Genomic DNA, 18,918 nt, shown 5'->3' on the forward strand with positions numbered 1-18,918 from the left:
TGCAACTATTATAACCACTTGTACTAAACTCTTCTTATCATTTTTGGGGTAACGAACCCACTAAGGATCTTGAGTGAAACCCCATGAATCCCACGTACAGAGACCCTGACTTCACACATCCTTCTGAAGTGGAAACCCTCCTTCTTTTCCATCCCTCCCACCTGTGGTCACACATGTGGTCAAGCTGATGCCGCACTACTTGGTGGCAAGGCAACTTGAGGATGGATTCACGGGCATCTTTGGGAAGGAGAAAGTGCTGTTTCATAGAGGTCTACCTGCCATAAATGCCTTCCCTCTCAGGGGAAGGAATCAGCCAATCTTTCTTCTCTAGAATTTCATCTTGGGTTCTGGTTCTCAATCTAGTTTATAGACATCCTAGCACTCATCCCAAAGTCTTATGAGTAGTTTTAAATATAAAAGAAAAACACTCCCTATTCACATGCATACATTTAATAACACGAAATCCATGACAAAGAAGCAAAAACACTCAATCAACTCGGCATCCCTTTTACTAATATTAGTGTAGGCCACGTTCTTTTTGGAAAATAAGTATGGAAAGGGCCAAGTTTGATAAGAGAAACCCAACAATTGCCAAAATGTCAATGTAACATTTTGGGGGAACTCCCTTCTCCCCATGGCCCACCGGCTCCTGTGTGTCCATATCTTGAAGGACTTTTGGCTGGCACTTCAAGAACAGACCACTGAAGTGGCCTCCTCACTTCCCCAAAGGAATTCATCCCAAAGACTGTGGGAAAATTGTCTTCCTAGCCTTCTTTGTCCAGAACGGCTGAAAACATGAAAAAACGAAAGGCATTCTCGCATGCCCAGGCTACTGTAGTAATAAAGATAGTGACCCAATGGAGTTTAGAATGTGTATAGTGCTTTATACTTTTTCAAAGACTTTTCACATACATTATTTCAATCAACTCATGCAACAAACTTTTGGTTTACAACTGAGAATGTAGAAACCATAAGGATCTTGCCCAAGATCACACAGCTAGGTAGTGGGACAACGGTGGCTAGCAACCAGATTGCATGACTGGTCCAGCATTTCCATCAGGTCACTAAATAGCTCTCTGTCCTGTTGTCACCTTCTCCAACTTCTTCTCACTCGCCATATTCAGGTTGCTTGTCAGTTAGCAATAATAGCTAACTGTAGACATAGATTTCAAAAGGAGAAAAAACACAAATCCTTCTGTGACAAGTATATATAGATATAAAAATAAATGTGGCACTCTTCTTTATTGCTTCTTTATGGATGTCTTTCCCAGATGAAAAGGCCCTCTTGGGGAACAGTTCATCGACCTGTTATTTCTATGTACACATAATACTCCTTAGTAATAGCAGGGCCTTCACACCAGGAAATTATTTGCTAAATATTTCCCACTGTCTCACAGCTTGGCCTGTCAATTTCTCCCAGACATAAAACATCTGGGCTAGTGCAAGAAAACACAGCAAACTCAAAGAGATGTTTCCCAGATGTGGAAGAGGAAAGCTGTCCTCAAGAGTCTGTCACAGGGCCAGCTCTGGGCATTCATATTTCCCCAGATCCTTTTCCAACTGCATCTCCCCATAGCTTTCATACGACTGAAAAAGTTTCCAAGAGGTTGACCAGATAGCTGAATAAAATGGTAAGAAGCAGCCGCGGACATCCAGCTCTAGAGGGCACCCTGCCCGTAGTCCCCACGCTATGAGGTCATGTAATGGTTCTCAAGATCCTGCTCCCCAGAAGTGGGCTGGGATCCACTTTCAGATGTTTCCGTGAAGGACTTCACAGGAAGGATGTCATCTTCGGTGTGCAGCTCATTCTTCTCTTGTCCAGTGTGACACACACACACACCACGGAGCCTTTGACTTTAGAGAAAACAACCCACAGCAATCCTGCTCACACCAGTTCCGTCTTGTGAAGAGCCACTGGCTCCATGTGCTTATTCGGAGAGGTGACTGGGAGAAAAGCTCGTTCCATGCCAAGTTTAGAAAAATCTGGAAAAATACTCTGTTGTCGTGCAAACTTCTGAGAAAGAAAATCAAATAAAGAGGTAAGTTGAAAAGTGATTAATTGAAAAACTTCATCAGTTGACACCTCAAGTTAAAGTTCATTCACCAAGACATGGCTCATTCTTGAAGCCCTCGTTATACTGGCTACCTCACTCCCTCCACAGTGGGCTTGTACTATTTCACTGGTATCTCCAAGCTTTGACCAGGAGATGCACTGATTACAGACAGGAGCCATTTCAAGCCCCTACTGTTAGTTATCTGTATGGAAAATCAGTGCCCAGAGAAACAGGCATTTGCCAACAAGAAAGCAAAGTCACTCATTTTTTAAATTTACTGCTCAGGAATTCTAATTATCTTCTTATGTACAAATAACTCTAATGACCAAACTGTAAGTTCCTGGAGGGCAGGAACTATGTCTTACACCTTTTTATATGCCCCACAGTGCCTGGCATGATGACTTGTAAACAAAGGTGCTCACTGGAGTCTTTTGATTGACTGATATCTGAAAGAACCACCAGGGAGATAAGTGCTCAGCCAGAGAGGCAACTAAGTGAATAGAGGGGTCCAGGGATGACGAGAACCAGTGTGAGACAGCTCCTGGGTGAGATGTGTCCTGGTCCCTACATGGCCAGCCCTTCCTGATGGTATTGAGAGGCATGGGACAGACCACGTCCTAGCGGGTCAGACCCCCTGTGGGCCCTGCTCCCCCATGACCACCATCAACCCAGGTGAGAAGCCATACACAAAGAGGCTCAGGGGCTTTAAGCTGGAGCCTGCTACTAAGAGCTCAAGGGCATGTCAAGGACACCTAAGCACTGCCCAGCCATCCTTCACCCCAGGACACTCCCTGTGTACCCCACTGCTCTGGCTTCTCAGGGCTAATTCTTAAGAAGTAGGTGGAGGTACCAAAAATATAAGGGGAGAACCTCTAAGAGAAAACAGGCCACGGGCAAGCAAAGGAGACTGGCCTGTCAGCAGGGCGGCTGGGCTTGCTCTCTTGCCTACAGGAAGAACGGTGCCTCTGCCCCCAGTGGTGGCCGGTCAGGGTTGCACTTTCTACCCCTGTAACTACAAGGCCCCCTGGTGCTCTAGCAGGATCCTTTTGGCATCTCAAACTCCCTTCACAAGTCGTACTTCGTTCTCTCTTCACAGTGCTCTGAGCAGAACCACTAGATGAAAAACGAGCCAGGAGCCTCCTGTGGTGATTCTCACAGTGCGGGGGGGCCCCCACAGGGGCAGGGTTCAGAGAACAGTCTCTCTCACCATTATTAAACGATTCACACTATCTACAAAACATATTAGGAGTGGGGCCTCTGATGATCTTTTAATAATAATAGATGTTTTAAAAAGATACTTACACAAGTGAAAATGATGAGTGTTAAGTAGAAAACGACCAGAACCAACAGCAGTACAATCTCAGCTCTGTATTTCTTAAAAGTCTCTCCTCTGGGTTCCTTAGGGCATCCTTACAAAAAAAAAAAAAAGTAAAATATGAAACCATTTAAGTTTTCTACCACAATAAAAAGCTAAGAACGCTTTGCTCCTGCCTTTTTAAGTCCTACTTGTCTCTCATTCCTACCCTCCCTCTGTGCTGTCGGGAAGAACCATGGTAATGACAGCAGTTACGCGGTGGCAGCAGCTAGCGCTCAGGCTCACTCTGTGCCCGGCTGTGTGCACTGGGATTGACACGTAGCATCTCACTGAACCTTCAGAGTCAGGTCTGAGGATCCCCATTTTATAGATGAAGTTGTCACAGCTCCAAGGCTGAGGGACTCAGGCAGGTGGCACAGCCAAGAGTCTGGTCCAAACTAATCCTGCTGCCCATCTGCGTCCATTTCAGATGTTGGGCATTTTCTGGCTTTTACTTTGACTTCCCCAAAGGAACCATCATTTGCTAATCTGTACACTATCTAACTTCATCAGTGTGGCATAGAATGTTGTGTAGAATCCACCTCAGGAGGATTGTGGGACTGTGAACAGGGCAGGAGAGCTGCCCTGCTGTTACGGAAGAAGTCGACATATTTTTGAAAAACTGTTGAAGCTCCTCCACCAAGGCTGGCAGCAAAGGCAGGCCTCAGAGCTGCTCCCTAAGGAGCTTTAAAGGCTGTGGCTGCAGCCCCCAGGGAGGGCAAGGGCAGGAGGGGTGAGGGACATGGCGGGGATGGCCTCTCCCCACTCAAGCACGACACCTAGCGTGCTGTCTGGGGTAGCAAGGTTGTGAACCGAGTCTGCGTAAAGGCCCAGGCAGGAGCAGATGGATTACAGATGATCAAAGGGGGTTTCTCCCCTGGGGCCATGGATGGACCTCCAGAGAGCTGTCGACCCTGAGCCTGGATTCAAACTTTCATGCAATAGTCTAGGGACAGATTTCACAGGAGTCTGTGACTCAAGAAAAGAAGGGGAGGAGCCATCGTCCTAATGTTTCCTAATAGTCATTGAGCGCTCAGTCTTGGGCACTGTACCGAGCATCTTACTGCAACATCTCCTTTAACCTTCACAACCAGCCCCATTGTAGATATTATTATCCCCATTTCAGAGACGAGAGAACTGAAGCTTAGAGTCAGTCAGTGATTAGCCCAAGGTCACCTGCTAACGAGCAGCAGAGCCAATATTTGAACCGGATAAGTGACGTGAGAGTCTGAGTATCTGATTTGGAGGCAATATTGCCTTTGAAGAGGAAAGAAAAGAAAATCAGCTGCTCTCTGTTCCTCTCCGCTCCCCGCAGGAACCACCTCCCTTCTCTGCTCTTCCCTGCTGGGTTGCTCTCATTTCTCATTCGCGTGAATAATAGTCACTGAGGGCCTACTGTGTGCCAGGAGACAGCAGAGAACAAACCAGAGAGTGTATCATGTCAGGTGTAGTAAGTGCTGTGAAGGCGAGCAAAACAGTGTAAAGGGCCAGAGACTGAGAAGGTCTAAGTGGCGTGTGCACGTGTGTGCGTGCATGTGTGTATAACAGAGACCGAAACCCAAACACTGGCACCTACACAGCGATTGTGTTCCTGCGAGTAGAAGGATATTATATTGAGTCAGACTCCTTTCAGACACCTGACAGGAGGAGAAAGCAGCTATTGTACAAAATCAGGGACTCTGACAACAGCATGTGTGTCATTTCAAGCCTCAGCCACTAATAAGAGTTGGCAGAAGTCAAGTGCAAGGTATGTTTCAAGCTACATAAAGAAAAGTTATGAAAAAAAAAAATCCAGGGAGATGACCTTGCCTTGATGCTCAATTCTTGGTATTACTACATGGAGCAAAAAAGTGTGTTCTGACATTGGAACACTATTTTCTTGCTGTACTCTTTGTATTTTTCTTTGGCCTGAATTGAGGTATTGGGAATTTCAAGCACTATAAAGTGGGAGGGAAATGCCATTCCCATGTTAAAAAGGTGGAGACATGAAGCAGCTCCCTTAGGCTGGGTTAGAAAACTAAAATGAGCAGAGAGTACAATACTATCCAGTTATATGATGTATTCAGGACAACAGTTTCTCCATCTTCCAAAAATTAGGCTTTGATACTTCCTATTTGCTTCAAAGGATGCTTATATGTAAAAACAACAGCCATATTAGTTGTTTGGCTACATCTGACATCCACTCCAGTTAGGCTGGGGTAAGATCTGTCCTTATTTAAAAAAAAAAAAAAAGACAGAGAAAGTGATGACATTCTTGCAGTAGAATTTAGCTTTTAGCCACAGAGGTGATCCAAAGCTTCTGAGTTAGAGTTTGACTGAGAGGATGATTTTAGGACCTACAGAAAGCGCACATGCGTTTTGCAAGAAGGAGGCAGGTGCAGCAGATCACCTCACCTGTCACCTTCAAGATCACGGTGCCACTTAGGTTTCTCTGCCCTTCCGGGTCCTCCAGAGTGCACCTGTATGTGCCCGAGCTGCAGCTGGTAGTGTTTCTGATCTTCAGGGAATATAGCCTTTCACTGGGAGCCTCCACAGAGCCCGTCTGCTCCTTCTGCTGATAGCGCTGCCCACCGAGGCGCAGATCTTCCTGGGGTAGCTCCAGCCTCTCTTCACCGCCCGCTGTAAGCTGTCAAAAGAGAATCATATCACATCATCACATCCTGCTCTACTGACAGAACCTACCAGCACCGGGTCTCCACACCAAGGTTCTCCCTCTTGTTTTCACAAAATCTATCCTCAACTAATTTTTTTAAAAACAGGATATTGTGTGTATGTGAGACCTTTGCGGGAGGAGGAGAGACTCTGAAAATTCTTAAAAGCTGCACCATTTTTTCAATAAGATCAGGACTGCATTTTATGATGCTTTGTATCCCAACTTCCACCCTATATAAACGAAAGTGTTGCCACTGACAACAAGGATGTGTTGCCGACGATTATGTGATGAAGTGTGTGAATCACGTTGAATCATATTTCTTTGCTGGTTGTTTTATATTACATGTTCTCTTCTTTTCTTCAAATATCAACTCACCCATTGACCGATTCTTATTTTCGCATCCCAGTCTTTTATTTGGAAACGTTCCAAATAAAACGTTAGGCTCTGTTAAGATTATTGCTAGACAGCTCGACAAAAACCCAGAGATGCGGACGACGCATGCCTCCTGTGGGTGGTCACCTTGTTCCTCAAAGTCTGCGTATGTGTGTGGTCATCCATGACGTCACAGGATGCACCACACTCACTCTCTTTGCTCAGGTGGGAAGACAGCGGAGAAGCGTGCCATGTGGAGACTTTATGTGTTAGATCACTAGGTAGTCATAGCAAGAAACACGAGGAAGGGCAGTAACAGCTTACATCATCGCACCCAGGACAGACCAGCCTGACTCGGGTAAGTGCCACAATTAACCAAACAACTCATCTGGCTGGTTTTCTTTCCCTGAACTACCTTGTGATGAAATTGGTGGGCTGTTTTCATCATCTCCTGCTTCAAAGATTAAGCATATACCACGCTCACCATCAATTCTCTCTTTCCCGGACATGTTTTTAATTTCCCTAATTAACTTGCCCATTGGTTCTCCATTGAAATGCTGTAAAGCTTCTAAAACTGATTCACACAAACAGTAAGGCAAATCACTGTTTTTAGCGGTCATGGGCGGCCCTTTGCTGGGTGGCTGGAGACCCCGCAGGGAGCCCAGGATTCAGTGGCCTGCCCTACCTGTCCCTGGCATCATAACAGCACCAGAGAGCCAGCTTAGGGAAAGAGACACGATTACCAGGCTTCACTGCCACTGTCTGCTGCACCTGCCAATGTTTAATCTCTTTTTCTGAAAGCACACTACTACTCCTCGCCTGCATTTCAAAGGGAATCAGGGCAGGGAAATAAATTACCAAAGCGCTAAGGGAACACCCCATCAGGCAGAGACAGCTCAGGAAAGAAAATACACACATGCGCACACACACGCACAGACTCAGTGGTTTCTGCTTAATTTATTAAGTTAGGGAATGCACCATGAGGTCCACAGAAAGCTCAGGTTCCAGCTTCCACAGCCTTGGGCTCTTGCTAACATTCCTGTGGAGTGGGCTACAGAGACATCTGGTGGCAGATTTATCGCTCCTGCAAGAAGCCCGGCTCTATCCGCTCCGAGCGCGGCACCGAGACGAATGGCTTTTTCTCAGGCTGAGTCTATGAACATAGATCCTATTTCTTGACGGTTCTTCTTGTGTTGAAAGATTCCTTCCTAAATAATCAAGGATCTACCAACTGAGGCCTTCAGATCTTCAAAAATAAAGCCAAAAAACAAACAAAAAAAAGGAGGTGGGGGCAAGGAAACTTAGAGAAAATTAAAAGCATCCAACTGCTTCTAGAACACATCTAATTTAGCCCAATTTTTCTCTTTTCAAGCCTAATTAAACCACAACTGCAGCCTTATCATGTGCTCACACCTCTCCCGTCCGCTGCCTGGCAGAGGTGCGCCCCCCCACCAGCTTTTGATGGGCCCAGCGCCCAGGATGGTCCGGGGTCAATCTGTTTCCAAGTCCCCAACACCACCCCCGCCAAGACCAATGTGAACTAATTAACTCAGCCTAGTCTCAGCAGTCTCTGCGATGATGTCTCATCCTGCTTTTCTTTTCTAAATTAACCTCCAAATGAGTTCAACTCAGATTTCTTTCTAATAGATTTCACCGGAACTCCGTTCTGATAGAAACCCCTGCAACTGAAAAGATGGAAACTGGGCGGCAACAACCATGTGGAGACTACCTTCCTCTGGTTTTCTCCTTGAGGGCCTCCTCTCCCATCCAATGACCCCCCTCCTCCTCAACTCAGAAAGGCCCAGCTGAAAGTCAAGATCAAAACTCCGACCCCTTCTGGAGCTGGTGGAAATATAAACTCTCATGCTTATTTACACAAAGATGCTCCCATTATCATGCTGGGAACTGCTGAAGCACGTGTGTGCTGATGCTCAGAACTGGCGGGCAGCGGCCTTCTGCCTATTTGCAGAAGAGAATTCACTTTAAAAATCGGCAGTAACGACAATAAAAGGTAGTTAATGTGATGGTCAGATTTTCATGGTTCTCTGGCAAACCTCCAGCGGGCCTCGAGTTATTTTCAAACGGCCCAACACAGGCAGGGTGAGATCATTAGGATGGAAAGAAGGAGGGAAGAGGAAGCTGCAGAATCTGGATTTACTGAACGGCCATAGCCATCAATGGTATCACGGCAAAATATCTCAATTCTCATGGGGTCATCTTCCAATGGCCCCTTCCTGAGTCTTCCTGAAAGACCTAGAGAACTAAGAAAACTACTGGCTCAAGCCAGGAACTCTTGCCACAGCAATGCACAGCTCTCCCTGCCTGGTGACCAACCATAGCCAAAGGAACATTCTGTACATTCACACTATGCACCTGGAAATATTTCATAACCCTCCCTCTTGCCTCAAGCTGTAAGCATATACAATGGCTATTCCCCCTTCTTTTTGCTATTTTAAGATATCCCTTCTCACGTGACTCCAACTGGGGAATGTGGGATTTACCTACATCTGAAAAAACAGTTGTCATTCTTATGTTAATGCTGCTCAAGACTCAAGACCGGAGTGGGGCTCTAGCGGTACCAAGAGACTTTTTATGCAAAAGTTCAAATCCTTATCTTCAGCTCTGTGGCCAAGCAGCCATCACACTGCAGGATCAGGTGAGGCAGCGGTGGCTGCAGCAGCATCGTCCAAGAAGCAAGGGAGAAGTTCAGTGGGAGGAAAATGAGGTAACAGCAAACGGGCCATCCTCAACTTCGCTTTGTTTTATGAATTCTTATAAACATTTGAGCTGGCTCAAAATCAACCACTGGCACGAACAGCTCTTTAAACATTCCAAATCTAAAAGTGTTTCATTGCCTCTCTGCAAAAGCATTTTAGGAAATAGTAATTTATAACAAAAGGAACCCTCGGATTCATTCACAGCCAAGCCTAAATGATGGAAACTATTCAATACACGCTTTACAACGCTAATATCATAGTGTGCTAAACCACAACACGATTTGGGCAAATTAATTCCTCAAAACACTTGTCCCAGTTATGTTTTAAAAAATCCACACTCTATGCATTAACTCTTAGGCTGACAATTCTATTTTTTTGATTGAATTAGAAAAGGGCAAGTTATAGGACATCTCATTTTCTGAAAGCCTACAGATTTTGACTTGTCTCAAGGCCTCCAATTTAACTAAATAATTTAAATACCACTTTCTTTCTCTAAAATGAAGATTTGGTCTTAAGGTAAACACAGCCCTAAATTAAAATAAACTCTCTTTAATTTGTTGAATATTAAATCAAGCAAATACAAGTACTAATTTTTTTTCCTTTTTTTTTTTTGTGGAAGATTAGCTCTGAGCTAACATCTGCCACCAATCCTCCTCTTATGTTTGCTGAGGAAGACTGGCCCTGAGCTAAAATCCATGCCCATCTTCCTCTACTTTATATGTGGGACGCCTGCCACAGCATGGCTTGCCAAGTGGTGCGTAGGTCCACACCTGGGATCCGAACCGGCAAACCCTGGGCCGCCAAAGCAGAACATGAAAACTTAACTGCTGGCCCCTAAGTACTAATTTTAAGGGCTTGTGAATTGAGTTTTTTTTTTAAAACGATGGACAGATTTGAACTAGAATGAAAGAAATCAAATAAATAATTAAATATGGCTGAAACTGAACCGGTGTTTCAGTCAAAAACCATACTGTGGAAAGTGACTTTTCAAAAGTTTACATAATTTTATCCAAATATGTGCTAACTTCCTAGATTACCACACTTGAATATAAGAGGATAATAGTTGCATTCCTATGACAAAGAAAGAATTTTGATCACAAACTTGAAATCCAAATTTTTCATACATGAGATCTGCTAAGAATGTGATAGGAAACTAACTGTAAGAAAAAGATTTTTTTTTTGAGGGGCAAAATGTGTGCACATACATATGCATATAAATATTTAATCCAAGAATTGATTGAACATATTTAAAAGTATGGACTGTAAGTAGTTAAAAGTGGTATTAAATTAATCTGATATATTCCAATCACATTGAACAGCTTTTTTTTATTGCATTTCTCGTGCACTAACATTCACATACCTTGGTTTCTAACTCAATTAAAGTGCCAATATAATCCCCATTCATCATAAAAACAGCTCTTTATAACGTGCAAAACAGTTTGGCTCGGAGGCTGATGTCATAATGAGGGTAGAATGTATGAGCGTTAACATCGTTTTTTTTCTAAGTGTAGTTTTATTGGAAAAATGATTTTCCACTTTGAAATTTACTGGGTCTAACAGACAGAGCTGGATTTATGGCTGTTAACAGAGTTATGAGCATGGCAGAGGCAACGTAATTAAGAGCACAGGCTTTGGAGCTGGGCAGACCTGGAACCAAACCCCCGCCCGACCACGGCTAGTTCTGTTCTTGGCCAACTGACTAAACAGCTCTCAGGCTGGGTTTGCTCCCCTGAGATCAGGGCGTAATTACATCTCACAAAGTTGGAGTGAAGATACCGATGATGATGTAGGTGGACAGTATAGCATAGCGTCCTCTCTCTTATTTTCACAGCCATTTCATTCAGCATTCTGAATAGTTCCCTGCACATAGCAAACGCTCAAAAAGTATTTGCTGGAGGAAGGAGTGAATTTCAGGAACAATGAGGAAGTTACAAGGGCACTGGCTTTGGGATCAAAGACCCGAAGTCAAGTCCTAGCTTCTCCATCGGTTAGCCGGGTCATCCGCAGTAAATCACTTCAGCTCTGAGTCTCATTTTCTCATCTGTAACTACCTTACCACCTCGAGGGTTATTTTCAGAATCAAATGAGAAAACACATAGTAGTGCCTTATAATTGGTAATAGTGGTAACAGAAATTGCTGTTATATCTGACAGCTTTCCCCTCCATCCACCCATTCAGTCACTTCTTACTGCTGATACTTCCAGCCTCCTGTCTGGCAACGTTGTTCTAGAAGTCCCAATCTCTGCTCTACATAGAAATTATCTTTCTACCCAGAAGCTCTCCAAAATATCCAGAACATTCTGAATTTTCAAAAGCACCATCATAACATGACAAAAAACTTTCGAACTGGGATTTGAAGGCAAAATTAGACCACTCGTTGCTCATGCCAACCATCCTCCTTCCATCAGCATCTTGCGGGTCCTGCTGGACCTGGAAGGGGCACTGTTCTGAGTTCTGAGTTCACGTCCTTCAGGGGCACTACATCTGGTTCTAGAGGAGACACACTTAACTCAGGCCTGCCATCGTGACCAGAGAGACAGCCTTTGTTGGACACATGACCCAATCAAGGCACTTAATTATAATCAGATATTTGTTGAGATGTTAGAAGAGAGGCACAATCTTTCCATTTGCACTTGATCCTCGGAGGATATAGATGTCTACAGTTAGCAGCTACTATCTCACTGCCATGTGGAAGCTGGTAAACCAAAATGAAGGAAGGAAGAGGTCAGAGACAGAAAGACATCAAGCCCTGAGGATATTCCTGAACCTCTAAATTGAGCTGCATTCATTTCCTAAAGCTGCCATAACAAAGTACCACAAACTGAGTGGCTTAAAACAAGAAAAACTTATTCTCCCACAGTTCTGGAAGCCAAACGTCCAAAATCAAGGAATTGGCAGGGCCAGCTCTCCCTGAAGACTCTAGGGCAGAATCTGTTTCACGCCTCGCTCCCAGCTTCTGGTGTTGCTGGAAATCCTGGGCATTCCTGGGCTTGTAGACACATCACTCCGATCTCTGCCTCCATCTTCACATGGTGTTCTCCCTGTGTGCCTATGTCAGTGTCTCTGTTTTCTCTTCTTCTAAGGACATCAGTCATTGGATTAGGAACAACCTTAACCAAGCGTGACCTCACTTTAACTTGATTACATCTGCAAAGACCCTGTTTCCAACTAAGGTCACATTCACAAATAGCAGGGATTAGGACTGAGACACATCTTTTTGTGGGACACAATTCAACCCACAATACCAGCCATAACTGAAGAAGGAACTGTATTTTGATTTTTACTTTTTTTTCCAGTTCAATCATATAAGCCAATATATTCCTTTTTCTTTAAGCCAGTTTTGACTGGATTACAATCTTTCAAAATTGGAAGATTCCTCACTGATAGGGACACCTTGCACCACCCCATAAATAAATGTGGCACACAGGGGGCTAATTCCACTCGGCTCAAACCTCCAGGCCAGTCCTGCTTTGTCCCTGAGACTCACAGGCCTCCCACTTTTCAGACAATGAGACACCCGGGCCTCATCTGACTCAGAACCTTGGCTCTCCAGAACTGGAAACTGGTCCAAGGCGAACATGAATTATTTAGGGCAACTAGCACCCTTCTTTTCCTATAGGTCTTCCCCATCTGAACCCATAATCCTAGACAACTACCAGCTCTTCTGGGATCTATCCTTTCTTGGAGAACTGGGACAAGAATACATAGTAGTCTAGTTGATGCTCCAGGAAAATATCAAGCAATATAAAAAAGTCTTGAGCTGTTAAGCACACCAGTACTACTACAGACAGGGTTTTACCCAAATATACCCCAGTGTAAAAACAAAAATCAAACATACTCTTATGGGGATAAAGAAATCTCAGGGAAGTACTTCGGTCTAGTTCTGGTTTGAGTTAAGGACTGTTGGTAGAAAATTTGGGCCTATCACAGAAGTAGCCAGAAAAGGATCATGGAAACAGTTTTAGAAGAAGGAACCCTTTTTTAGGCAATGAATCTTTTTTCAGTCCTGCCCTACACCAAACCTTCCCTCGCGTCACTGAGACCTTCTCCTAACTTCCTCTTCTTTGCATTGTGACATAAAATAGTCCAGGCCTCATATGATCCAGGTTCCCCCTTTTATTCATGGAAAACAAGTGTTTGGTCTTTTTTTCTATTTAACTTCCTCCCTACCCTCTTCCAAGCTGACAGATTTTAGCAACTTTGCTCTGTCTCATCATTGCCCCAAAAATCTCAGGGATCCACCATTCTCATCTGGCTGAAACTTCTATGCCCAACTCTGAGGCAGCCACATTCTGCCTTGCCCACTCTTCCTCAGAGCCACATGGACAGGACTGGTGACCAACACAGAAGGAAAGGTAAATTCCACGAATGTGTTCAAGTCTTACTGAGTGAACCCGATGGAAGTTTCCCCGTTGTGAAAGAATGAAGCCTCTCTCTGAGACTCATTTTCTAGGATAAATCATATTCTGTCCCTCACACAAGAAATTTGTTTTTCTTTTGACATATTTTTCATTATGTCATCCTCTCTGCTTAAAAACTTTCAATGGCTCCTTGCTGCCAAAAGGAGAAATTTCCAGCCCTTATAATTTACATTCAAGGCTCTTCACAATCTGTTCCCAGTCTACTTTTCAACATTATCTCTCAGCCCTCTGCTGTATAATTCTCCCTTCTAGGTCACTATTATCTACTGGTTCCCCAAAATGCCTGTGGATTCCTGGGTCCAAGCCTTTCCTCTAGATGGGCCTCTGGCAAAAGTTCCATGTTGACCTTGGGATAGCCAATGTCAGGCCCAGGACTGGGCACACATTTGGGACTTAGAAATATTTACTAAATAATAAAAGTATAACTATGAGAGACATCTGAAAACCAACTTTAGGTCTTTCATAGTTTGACCTAAAAGTTATTCAACCAGGTCAAGTAGTATACGTGCCAATGGGGACATTATGATTTTTCTTTGATGCTAACACATACGTTGCTTTCACATTTCAATGTTCAGCGCTTCTATATTTAATGTATAAATGTTTCCCTTTTCTCCCAAAAGCATGTTCTTAAATCTATCTTACAAGGAATGGCATTCTAGAATCAAGGAAGTGCAGTGAGTGGCACACTGGCTCCTGCAAGGGTCCGTCAGGGTTTGCAGCTGTACAGATGACATCTGCCCAGCCCATTCATCAATGCTAGCCCCTCCTAAGGCACTCTGCTCTCCTTAGCACCCCCTTGCTTTGTGACTCATTATTACACAAGATGTTACAGACTGAAAATATAATCCTGCTGAATAGGAGATTAGCAACATACATCCAAGACAGCTTCATAAGGAATCAAAGACAAGCAATATCTGCGTGCTGACTATCTTTGAACTTCTGAAGTAATCTCATGCAAGCCATTACCCTGCTCTCCAACAGTTCCCTTGGTCCATGGGACAGGCCATGCTCAACCACAGCTGGGGTTCTTCTAAATATCAAAAACTGCAAGTCTGCTCTATTCTCTGAAATCATAGTCTTACTTCTCCTTTCTCCCTTCCTTTGGAAGTCAGCTAAAAAGGGCACTTGTCTCGTGACGCATCTCTGCCCCCACCCCCGCAGTCACCATGAGATGATACTATATATCCTCTTTCGTTATACATCAACAAGGTTATCAGGGCTCCTAGCATGATACAAGATGGTACTATATTTCTTTGATAAATTACCACTCATTACCATTAGTTTCAAACATCAACCATGCCCAAACCCTCCATCCAGCAAAATCTCTCCCACCAAAGATAGTACGGCTTCATTAAAGACAGTGAGAACCCACTGATGCTCAGCTGAAGCACAATGTAGCCCTTTAATGGATGTTCTCACTCCTGGCATACACGGGACTGTGCCCTCTCATCCTAGAAGCTAACCCAAGGTCACAGCCAATGGAGAAGAGTGCCAGATCAAAGTCTATTTGCATATTTTCTTAAAATACCTCCCTAAACAACCACAATCCATTCACAACTTTAAAAGCTAAATTTAATGGATATACACTCTCAACTGTTCCATTTCTTCTCCATCATTCACTCTGCTTTAAAAGGTACAACATCAGAAGAGATGAGAAGAGGACTCGTTGGCTCCCAGTTAGGAGGACATCAGTCCACAGGAAAGAAGAGTTGGGTTAACAGGAATTGGGCCATCTCTGTCCACTCTTGGCTCCACATTTGACGCCCTGTGTATGTCTATTTTATGCCCCCTCTGGCACCCTCTCACTGTACCTTTGAAACAGAGAGAATAAAATGGACACTATTCTTTCCCAACTCACCCTAATGTTATAAACACTAATTGGACACCGTCTGCTTCGAGTCTTGGTAAAAGGCACATGATAAGAAACACATGGTTTACATGGATCCTCTTGTTAAGCACAAGTAATCAGTGCCAAGTGGACAGTGGCAGGATGCTCTATGGTGCCAGAGAACTGAGTGGTAAATGGAATTTTAAATTGTGAGTCATTATAACCATAATTGTGCTATGTAGAAAGCCTGCAAGAACGTGTTTCAATCTGGCAGATGGTGAAAACCAAAACTCCAACGGACTCTCTGCTTGACTTGTCCAGCACGCAACCCACAACTGTGCAAAGAAGTTTTACAAACCACACTAACAATGATGCAACGAGGTGACATGATCTAGGCTGGCCATGGTGACCAGGTTTAAATTCTCCACTTCACTGCAACATTCTACAAGAAAGTTGTGGGGAGAGTGACGAGATGCTTAATCTTCTGTAAAACCAAGTATTTCAGTATTTTTCACCACTGGCCTTATTTCCAGAACACTCTACCCATTTTTGCTGTACAAGCACAATCGATGCAAAAGTATAATTACTGGGTTGGAAGTAACAAATATGTACAGAATACACTAGGACTTGTTAAAAAGTACTTGGAGGAACAATACATACCCCTTTCAAGGTATCTGATTAGTTTCTTGGCCTAGCATAGCTCTCCTACCCACCACTATTCAATCAGAGTTTACTTCTTAAAAAAATAACAATGACATGATTTTTCAATGACCCTATTCCATGGACCAACAGAAAAAAGAGAATCCCAAGAGACTCCTGTGGTTTTTTTTTTTTAACAGAGTTTTGAAAGACCTTCAGAGTAAATCATGCAAGAACTGTGTTCAATAAACAAGCATATACATTATAGAGTTACATCAGTTGACATCCAAGCAGAAGCCAAAGGTTAATCGCTATGGTTTACTGCATCATTCCAAATGACCTTGTACAAGATGTAACTTGACAACCCTTTGAACTTTACAGTCTGAAATTTCATCTACTTGTTTCATGAGTACTTTTTAATTACTCCCCTAGGGATTTTAATATTGTTTTCTTTTTTTAATTACTCTCTGGAAGGGATGGTGGTTTCATGTTTCCCCCTCCTTTATGATAACTCAGTCCCTGCCTAGCTAGCCCAGGGACATTTTTATTTTCTTTACCATAAGTCGTCAAGGTAGAAAACAGAACTATCAAGACACACCTCTAAGAACTCAGGCTGTGGAATCAGATTGTTGCTTCAAATCCCAACTCCACCACTTAGCCAGCTGTGTAACCGTGCGCAATTTATTTCACCCCTAAGCCTCAGTTTTCTCATCTGTAAAGTAGGAACAGCAATACTACTGAGCTCTTAAGTCCATTGGAAGGATCGAAACAACTAATGTATGTAAATATTTACCCCAGAGCTTCGCAGATGGTGAGCACTCAAATAATACTGGTTTGACAATATTTTTGTTTAAACACTACTGTTTTTAAGACGAGAACAAGTTTGGAATTGTGTTCTCTGATCCCACAGTGAATAAGGTGGAAATGAAGTAGCAGTATAGCAAACCTACTTCCACACACAATCCAGTGCCTGGAGGCAGCAGCACCATTTCCACTGTAACTCACGAAGCGCCAGCCTGAAGTCACTGAGCAGCTTCGCAATTAACAGGGCAAACAGCTGGTGCTGTGCAGAATACACAAAAGCAGTGCTGGGGGAACTGACAGTGTGGTCAGGAGAGGAGACACACACACGCACACACAGGTAACTGTCCTTTGCTGCCTTGTTAAATCGCTGGATACATGTGTAGGTTCTTATAGCATCTCTTACGGTGGACAGAAGAAAATCCAGCATTTTATGGAAAGCTACAAAGGCACAGAGGTTTCCTCCAAGGTAAGATGCCAAATCAGGGAGAGATGCAGAGTAAGGCTGGGTTGTCATATTTATTTGGCTTAAACTGGAGGTGCTGTTGTGGCAGTAACCCGATTAAAGGAGGTGGGCAAAGTGACAGCACACAGTGGCTGCCTGGTTTTGCACCACCACCAGAACCGCAATCTTGGAATCTGAAAATGCTGCAGTTGAGAAGAATCCTTTAAAAAGCCCCAGTGAGACTCAATCCTCCTACAGCAGGGACCACGCGGCTTGTTCTCACACGCGTGGACACGGCTCGCGCCTCACAGACGCCTTTCTTGCTGGACCTCTCACCATGCCCAGTGGGCGGAGCCGCAAGGGGTCAGGGAGGGGGCCGGGGTATCCCAGAAAGAGGATGACCGACAGATAACTACCACTCAAGAAACAAGCCTAAATCACTTCTCTTAGTCCTTCCGCTCAGATTGCCCGCTCCCCCCTCCCCAAATTTATGGGGATCACAGTCACAAAACACCAGAAGCCAGAAATCCAGGGACATCCCTCTTGTCCAATGTCCAAATCTACACTAGCTGCTTTCTTCCCGGCCTGCTGGCCACAAGCACAGGTGGCCTCCAGAATTAATCCAAATAAGAGATTCTCTGTTCTCCCAAACCGTCTTATTTTGGATCGTTCATCTCAGACCATCTCTAGGGGCAAGAAGAGGATGAAGGGGCTCGGGAACAAAATCTAAGTCTGCCTTGTACCTGGAGGCGGATGGGGCTGGGCGGGGTGGGGGAGGCAAGTCGGCAGCCTGGGTACCTCAAGTTCGGCAGCGCGAGACGCGCCGACTCCCGGCCGCAGAGGGTCGCCAGCCTCCGACTGAGCCCACCAAACCCTAGCCCGCCGGCATCGCCGCGCTTACCTTGGCCCAGGAGACCGTGTAGGGGACCTGCGGGTCCCAGGGGGCAGTGCAGGGCAAGTCCACATCCTCGGAACAAGCCACCTTCACCTCCTGTGCCGCGGGCGCCAGGCTGCAGGCTACAAGGAGAGGGAGAGAGGCGTGAGCGAGCGAGAAAAGGGGGCGCCGCGGGGAGGCGGGGGGCGACAGGCGATCTGGGGCCCTACCGCAGCTGAGGAGCAGGAGCTGGAGGCCGCGCGACATGGCTGGGGCTGCGGGCCGGTGGCGCGCTCCCGCCGCGCCGCCCTCTTGTACCCGCGCGCAGGGACTTCCCCGGGCGCCGGCCCAGGGGACTCCCCGCGGGCGGCGGAAGCGGGCGCCGGGCCCTGCCCCCCCGCCAGCCGCCGCCGGGGCGCCCCCGTCCCCGCCCCCGCCTGCGCGTCCCCGCCCCCAGCGGCGCTGCGGCGGCTGCCGGGCCGCGGCAAGAACCATCCCCGCGGAACGCCCCGCGCTGGAGGCTTTGCAAACAGCGCTGGCATGCGGGACAGCGTCCCGCTGCCCCCCGAAACAAAGCCGGGAGCCGGGCCAGCCCAAGCTGTCAGGCCCCTTTTATGGAGGCGAAACCAGATTCAGAGAGGGTGAGCCGCTTCCCCAGTCGCCCAGCCTGTCCGTGGTGACGTCACTGGTGAACCCAGGTCCTCACTCTCCTCCAGAGTCTGTGATAATCAAAACTCATTAGACTTCCAAAGGAACGGGG

General features: G+C 45.4%; 1 protein-coding gene across 2 annotated transcripts; it reads right to left on the reverse strand.

Annotated features, from left to right (window-relative positions):
* Positions 1–863: 863 nt before the first annotated feature.
* Positions 864–18,559, reverse strand: CD83 (CD83 molecule). Of its 2 annotated transcripts, none has more exons than XM_014849535.3 (5): positions 18,389–18,559; positions 18,186–18,301; positions 5,803–6,034; positions 3,357–3,463; positions 864–2,014 (listed from the first exon to the last, which is right to left on the reverse strand). In XM_014849535.3, the coding sequence occupies exons 1-5, from the start codon at positions 18,423–18,425 to the stop codon at positions 1,886–1,888; spliced, it is 621 nt and encodes a 206-aa protein (XP_014705021.2). In that variant the 5' UTR covers positions 18,426–18,559; the 3' UTR covers positions 864–1,885. The 2 variants fall into 2 exon arrangements, with proteins under 2 accessions (XP_014705021.2, XP_014705022.2); XM_014849536.3 differs by having other exon boundaries at positions 864–2,011; positions 18,389–18,549.
* Positions 18,560–18,918: the final 359 nt, after the last annotated feature.

Source organism: Equus asinus, chromosome 8 (genome assembly GCF_041296235.1).
Source record: "Equus asinus isolate D_3611 breed Donkey chromosome 8, EquAss-T2T_v2, whole genome shotgun sequence".
Lineage (NCBI taxonomy): Eukaryota > Metazoa > Chordata > Mammalia > Perissodactyla > Equidae > Equus > Equus asinus.

Bases quoted from the DNA above. Each gene is read 5' to 3' on its own strand.
- CD83 (XM_014849535.3), bottom strand. From the start codon at position 18,425: ATGTCGCGCGGCCTCCAGCTCCTGCTCCTCAGCTGCG. The intron at 3,464-5,802 runs GTGAGGTGATCT...TTTTTTTGTAAG, and splicing joins CGTGATCTTGAAGGTGACAG to GATGCCCTAAGGAACCCAGA. The intron at 2,015-3,356 runs GTAAGTATCTTT...TTTCTTTCTCAG, and splicing joins CACTCATCATTTTCACTTGT to AAGTTTGCACGACAACAGAG.